General features: G+C 37.7%; 1 protein-coding gene across 1 annotated transcript in view; it reads right to left on the reverse strand.

The window, feature by feature from the left end:
- Window positions 1-4,053: 4,053 nt before the first annotated feature.
- Window positions 4,054-8,236, reverse strand: part of LOC149132259 (uncharacterized) — a 54,251-nt gene continuing 50,068 nt past the window's right edge. Inside the window, exon 2 of the mRNA XM_089364039.1 lies at window positions 4,054-7,023. Coding sequence (XP_089220165.1) covers window positions 6,710-7,023 — 314 coding nt within the window. The 3' untranslated portion in view covers window positions 4,054-6,709. The remainder of the gene's footprint in view (window positions 7,024-8,236) is intronic.

The raw sequence follows: 8,236 nt of genomic DNA on the forward strand, positions 1-8,236 counted from the left end.
AATAAGACATGGAGTCGAATTGTTCGACCAAAGGCTGTGCTCCTGCATGGCCGCAGTCAAATGACTGAAACAAGTAAAAGAATAAAAGAATATATATATATGCATATGTGTAATGTAACCACATGTGGATCGTTGGCGATTGTTTTTGACCTCCGCCTTCCTTTTCTCTTGGATTTTCCTGTTTCTGACGAAGAGCTTTGCTCAAAACGTAAAACTGCCTTTCTTTACTTCTCTGAGCGTCTGCTAATACTTTGCATGTACCACATATACACACATATATAAACATACGTTTACCTGCGTATACACTTCTGTGTGCATGTGTACATGTCTGTGTATATGTGTGTGCGGTCGTATGTTAAAGACATTTGTTGGCTGTGCGGTCGTATGTTAAAGACATTTGTTGGCTTGTAAAGGAATGTGAATATGGACACGTGACTCGGAACATTTCTTGTGTCCATTGTCGAAGAATTGATCGAATTTGAACAGTGTTAAAGGAACTTCGAAGAACTTGAAAGCCGAACCAAAACTCAAGAACTCAAACAACAACACACACACACAAAAAAAAAACAACGAAAGCAAAATTCAAATCAAAAAGAAAACAAGTATATAATTTGTACAATACACAAAGAAAATTGGAGAAACAAAAGAAATTCATGGTGTACAAGTGGATTGCAAAATATTCTTGGCATTTTTGGTAATGCTTTGGTGAAAGAAGAAGTAACAGCTACTTCCAAGACAGGTGATAGGAAGGAAAGAACAAAACCGTAAATCGTGAGTTCGTCCCCGGTCTCCGACCGTTCAAATTCAATCAATTCTTCGACAGTGGACACGAGAAATGTTTCGAGTCACGTGTTCCCATGGGCACATGGTCACGATATTCACATTCTCTTACATGCCAACAAATGCGTTTAGCATACGACCAGGTGTACACATGTTCGGTACTCACACACACAAACACACACACACACACACACACAGACGCACGCGCACACACATGCACACACATATACACATACACACATAAGTACATATGTGCACACAGGCATATATATGTATATACGTATATGTATATATATAAATATATACTTAGGTATAAATACATACATATATATATATATATATGTATATATATATATATATATATATATATATATATATATATATTCCTTCCTTTCCCGAGCGTCCAATAACACTATCCGTATCACGTCCTCACTTTGTTGTTTTTTTGTTTTTGTTTTCTGTGTTTTTTTAAACTTATATATATATATATATATATATATATATATTCTTTTATTCTTTTATTTGTTTCAGTCATTTGACTGCGGCCATGCTGGAGCACCGCCTTTAGTCGAGCAAATCGACCCCGGGACTTATTCTTTGTAAGCCTAGTACTTATTCTATCGGTATCTTTTGCCGAACCGCTAAGTTACGGGGACATAAACACACCAGCATCGGTTGTCAAGCAATGCTAGGGGGACAAACACAGACACACAAACACACACACATACATATATATATATATATACATATATACGACGAGCTTCTTTCAGTTTCCGTCTACCAAATCCACTCACAAGGCTTTGGTCGGCCCGAGGCTATAGTAGAAGACACTTGCCCAAGGTGCCACGCAGTGGAACTGAACCCGGGACCATGTGGTTGGTAAGCAAGCTACTTACCACACAGCCATGTCTGCGCATATGTATGTATATATGTATTATGTATATGCATGTACGTGTGTGTGTCTGTATATAATATATATATGTATATATAACGCACACACACACACACACACACATACCGGTGTGTGCGTGTGTGGCAATTTGTACATACGTTTGATATTAATTTACCGAGAGTAATCAGATGATGTTTTTTGTTGTTGTTGTTGTTGTTGCTGTTGTTGTACAATACTACCCCCTCTTCTCTCTACTCCCCCCCCAGCTCACCCAACCCCTTTTCCTCTTCCTTCTCTTCTCCACTCTTTCTTTATATTCCTTCCTTCCTTCTTTCTGGTAATTCCATTTCAAAAATATTAGCCATTTATTTGTTTCCAAGACTGGCAACCTTGTTAACAGGAGTTGAAGACAGATCTGGAATGTTTGCAGAAATTAGCGAAATAATTGAAGAAAAATCATACATTTTATAGAAGAACTTCAAAGAAAATGAGAAGAGGGAAAAATTTGACATACTCCACTGTTGTTGTTGTTCTTATTGCTGTCTATGGAGGATTGGTGGGGTCTGTAGAGGTGGAGGTATCTCTCTGGGCATTTTGTGAGATACTGAGGATCATGGGATATGTATGTACGTACGTATGTTCAAACCCAAGTACTAAACTACTCAAGTGTCTAATTTTTTATTCTTTTAATTTGTTCTAGTTATTTTGACTGTGGCCATGCTGGAGCACCGCCTTTAAGTCGAAGAAATCGTCCCCTGGACATCTTCATTGTAAGACTGGTACTTATTCTATCGGTCTCTTTTGCCGAACCTCTAAATTACGGGCACGTAAAAACACACCGACGTCGGCTGTCAAGCGATGGTGTAGGGACAAACACAGGCACAAACACACACATATATACATACATACATATATATATATATATATATATATATATATATATATGACAAGCTTCTTTCAGTTTCCGTCTACCAAATCCACTCACAAGGCGTGGGTCGGCCCGAGGCAATAGTAGAAGACACTTACCCAAGGTGCCACACAGAGAAACTGAACCTGGAACCACATGGTTGGGAAGCAAGCTTCTTACCACACAGCCACTCCTGCAGCATGTACTTAAATATGTACATTTATATATGTACATATATATGTATATATACGAACACATACGTATATATATATATACATATATACACACACACATACACACATATATATATATGCATATACATATACCACTATATGTAAGTATGAACGCATGTATGTATGTATTTATGTAGATGTGACTGTGTGAGGTCGCCGTGAAATGGGGGAAGAGACGAGGTCCCGATGATAGACGCCCCCTTAATAAAAGGCCCCTTAACAGCAGCTATGTTCGCAATCGGGGTGTTGACAGTGAAAACATGGCATCCGGAACTAATAAACGGAAAGAAACTATTGCAAGTCGCTAATGATGGGACATAACAATGACAGGGGAAGTAATAATGAGAGAGAGAGAGAGAGAGAAAGAGAGAGAGAGAGAGAGAGAGAGGGCGAGGTACCCTAGCGAGAGAGTGAATGGTTAATAAACGCTCGATCAGGGTCTGGTAGTGCTCACTGTGTGTGTGTTTGCTTGTATAAGTATATAAAGTTGCTGAAACTTGAAGCAGATTCGGACACAAAGTCCATGTCCTGGTCCTTCACTGCTCCGTACATTGGTTCCGTTTCACTCTTATTTCACTGATTGGGATAGTGTTCCTAATTTAAATAACAAGGATTTGAAGCATTTACTTTAAGTGGTTTAATCTGCTTAAAGGGCTGCACACAGGGCCTTCACAGTTGCTGGAAGAAAGGTTGTGCCCAGATCATGCGCTATTACTGGAGAAAGAGCTGTGCCCGTAGCCTTCACGATCGTTGGAAGAAGACCTGTGTCCATTAGAAATCTCAGTCTCACGGAGACCGATGGTGCAATGAACGCGGTTAATACATCTCTTAAGCATTCGTTAGATGATGGCCGCAGGGCCAAAAATAAAAATGGACAAAAGATGGACAAAGGAAGAAAATACATATGGCTATGCGCAGTGAGCTGAGAAGGATGAAAAGATGTTAGTGACGAGAGGATCAGATAAATAAATCGGGGGTTCCTGAGAGAAGATGGTATGAGAAGACCAGCTTCAAATAACAGAGATCTTTGGAGTAGCTGTAGAAAAGGCCGGTGCATCGGTTCCATTATTTTGCCTCTGCAAAGTACACCGTTACTTCAGTAGTGACACTTGGAGGTGTTGGAGGGATACATACGTTTCCCTTCTTCGGTTCTTGGTTGTTAGTTGAAGAGAAAGAACAAAGACGGGACTCTTTTAAAGGCAGTTTGTTGCAACATTAACATTTGACATTCATGGAAACAGTTTGGATGTACAAATATTTTATATAACGAGGGAAAATATCGATGTACAAAACAAATAGGGGAAAGTATGGATGTACAAAATAAACGAGAAAAAATATGGATGTACAAAACAAGATTAAATAAAAAAAACAAACAAACAGAAAACAAAATTTACAGCAATTATATATCGTTGTTTTTTTGCATATTTCTTCTGAGGCACAGGGGTTGTATATTATTCTTGCCTCAATGATTCTGAGGCACAGGGGCCAATGTTTGTGAGGCACAGAGGCCAATGTTTCTGTGGCACAGGACCAATGTTTGAGTTGAAACCAGTAAATTACTGATATTTATTTGATCAATTTTGGAGAAATGAAAGGCAAACTTGACATTAGTGAGATTTTAATTAAAAATAGTGAGATTCGTATTTAAAAAAAAAACAAACAAGCAATCAGTCAGCATCGTCACTTTACTTTATAATTTGTCCTTAATATGCAGTTATCAATTAACTACACTTGTTGCTTAATTAAATGTCTTTATCATACGATCTTTGATGTATTGTCAGTAAGACGCACACGTTAAATAGAAGACGTCGCTCATGTATCTTACATTCCACTCAACACACACATACAGGCATACAGAACTCTGTCACACACACACATAACAGACAGACACAAGACAAATAGATTGACAGACAGACAGACAAACTAATGAGGGAACATCTACATAATTTCACCTACTGAATGATACAACTAAGTTTCCCTAATCAAAGTCTCTTGCCTTGAAAGCAGGGGCCACGTTTGTCAACAAGATATCGACCAAGTTTCCTTCAAATTAGTCGACTATGTAACAATCAATTTTCCAAATTCAAAATCCCTCTTGTATTGAAAATAGCATCAGATTTGTTAATAATGTAAACAGCTAAGTTTCTCGATATCGAAACTCTAACATGAAAATAGGGGCTGCTTTTGTCAACAAGGTAAGGGCCAAGTTTCCTTTCTGAAAATTCCAAGTGTCTTGAAAGCAGAAGCCAGGTTAGTCAACAAAATAAGAGCCAAGTTCCCATCAATCAAAACCCCCTATAATTTTGAAAATAAAGTCATATTAGTCAGTAATTTAACAGTTAAGTTTCCCTTATAAAAGCCCCTACTGTCTTGAAAGTAGGGGCTACGTTAGTTAACAAGGCAATACCCAAGTTTCTCTAGTCAGAATCCCTGCTCTCTTGAAAATAGGAGCCACGTCGAACAACAAAGAAACAAGACTAGTATAATAATGTGATCAATAACACTAACCTGAGGCCACAAACTTGGAGAAGCAATGTGATCGATACTTGATCGGTGATTTATTTTAATCTCTCCCAAAATGATTAGTCAATCTCGGTGGGATTCGAACTCAGAAATAAAGGCTCATAAATAAATAAATACTACAAAACATGTCGACCGGCACGTGACCACTTTTTTTAAAACTTAAGACGCCTACTCATTTTTGAGGAATGGATGTAATCGATTAAAGTAGCTCTTCAATGTTTGACTGGGGCTTATAATAATAATAATAATAATAATAATAATAATCCTTTCTATTATTGGCAGAAATTCTGGGATAGGGGATTAGTCAATTACATGGACCCCAGTGTACAAATGGTGCTTATTAACCGACCCCAAAAGGATGAAAGACAAAAATCGACCTCGGTGCAATTTGAACACAGAACATAAAGCTATTAATTACTTTTGTCCGTCGTGCTAACGATTCTGCCAGCTCGCCGCCCTGCCTAGCCTATAACAATCCTTTCTACTAAAGACACAAAGCCAGAAATTTGTGGGGGGAGGGGGCTGGTCGATGACATCGACCCCAGTGTTTCACTGGTACTTAATTTATCGACCCTGAAAGGGGGGTTTTGAATTTAGAAAGTAGCGACGGTCGAAATACCGGTAAGCATTTCGTCCGGCGTGCTAACGATTCTGCCAGCTCGTCGCCTTAATAATAATAATAATAATAATAATAATAATAATAATAATAATAATAATGATAATAATAATACACATTGTCTCTGTTAGCCCTAAATGTTTGGCTAACTGTCATAAAAGGGAACTGACTTAGAGAACTACCAGTAATTTTAGCAAGAAATCTTGAAAATGGATTTATCCCTCCGCGGTATATCGCCGTTAATATAGGGACGATAGCGTAGAAGTTTGTAAATTTTAGCAAAATATGCTCCCTAACTCGATAAAATAAGGATTAGGTATAGGTACAGTTAGATTATTTGTTGACTGGAATTTCGTTTAATTAACTTTGTATCTTTCGTTAGGTGACTTTAAAATATTAACATCAGTAACAGCAATGCTTACGTATGAATGCACACGCACAAACATACACATGATACATGTATATATATATATATATATACACACACATGCATATATGCTTATTCTTATATATATATATATATATATATATATATATACATACACACACATACGCACACACATACACAAACACATACGCACAGATATTCACATATACGATCCGCTCGAATGCACATGTCCCCGATTTCCAAACAGATTTTTGTTAATTTTCAAGGTTTCGTTGAGAGAGAGAGAGAGAGAGAGAGAGAGAGAGAGAGAGAGAGAGAGAGAGAGAGAGAGAGAGGGAGAGAGAGAGAAAGAATGGTGTTGGAATGTGAGTTAAGAATATGATTCTTCTTTGATCGACAAGCTGGAATGGTTGTAGAGACCCTGGGCCATCAGATGCAATGCGAGTCTGTTCTTCATTCCAGAAGTCTTCTTGATTTTTGCTCTTTTGTTCTGAAACCAAATTTTGATTTGCGCTTCACTAAGACTGAGGTCACGTGACAGCTTCTTACGCCGTTCCTCGGTGAGGTAGCGACAGTTGTCGAACTCATCTTTCAGACGTTGAAGTTGGTCACTTGTAAAAGACGTCCGAGGTCTCTTCTCGTCTGCTACACGATCTCGTTTCTTCATCTTCCGAGAACGGGGTCCTGTGCCAAAATACATAAACAGAGAAACAAATAAATAAAAGAAAATTAGCCAAAAAACAAATAACACAGAAAATATGTAAGTATATTATTTCATTATATATATATCGATAAAATAAGTGCCAGTTGTATACTGGGGTCGATGTAAACGATTTAACCCCCCCCCCCCCCCGAAATTACTGGCCTTGTGTCAAAACTTGAGACAAATATCTAAATGAATTATTTACGTCTTAAGAATTTAGAAGCTTCGATTCCTTCTATCCAAAAGCCTTTTTGAAACCCAGTATTTACATGCGATTATTTTGTAGCTTTATCTGCTTCGAGTTTCACTGTTAAAAACGAATGTAAATAAGAGTCTGTGTTTACGTTTCTGAAAAGAACGGGCAGTTGAGATCGGATTTGAACTCGCAACTTCCAGCCATTGTGACCGTCGTTCCCCCCTCCTTCTAATCCAGTCGTTCTCAACCGAGGGTCCATATAGCCCTTGGTGGGGATCCATTATAAGATTTTGTTGTTAAAAATTACGTCTGATTGTACTTCTACAACACAAAATATTTTAACAATTTTTTTAAATACAATTTCTTATAATTTTTAATTACAAAAATATAAGATTTATTTCAAACATTGAATGACTGGGAGGGTCCACCCGTGTAAAACAAGAATCAATGGAGTCCATAGGCAAAAAAGTGGTTGAGAACCAATGTTCTAATCTATCGTTCTCAGTTTATTAACGATCATTAAACGCATTTGCTCTCCGCCATTTTAACTCCTGCTTTTTCATTGTTCTGACTCCAGAAGCGGCCATTAAGTTCATTTGTCGCTCATTTTGCAGAGATTACATTCTTTGCCTTTCTTTTTATTTTTGTTTTTCTTGTTTTTAACGCCAATGCTTTTATTTATTTATTTATTTATTTATTATGGTCCTTCGTTAGCTCCTCCGCATCCCTACGTTCTACTTAAACCCCATCTCTTTATTCACGGAGGCTCTAAGAGACCGACATCAATGATCAAGAGAAAAAGATAACTAAGTAACAAAAAAAACAACAAAAAATGACGAAATGGTAATCAGTAGCATCACCATCACCATCAACATCATCCCACACCATCATCACCATCATCATCATCATTATGACCATTACTACCATCACCATTATACCACCCCCACTTCACCACCATCTCCAACGTTACCACAATCAGCATTATTATTATTATTATT

The sequence above is a fragment of the Octopus bimaculoides genome, chromosome 16 (genome assembly GCF_046866305.1).
Source record: "Octopus bimaculoides isolate indiv1 chromosome 16, ASM4686630v1, whole genome shotgun sequence".
Classification (NCBI taxonomy): Eukaryota; Metazoa; Mollusca; class Cephalopoda; order Octopoda; family Octopodidae; genus Octopus; species Octopus bimaculoides.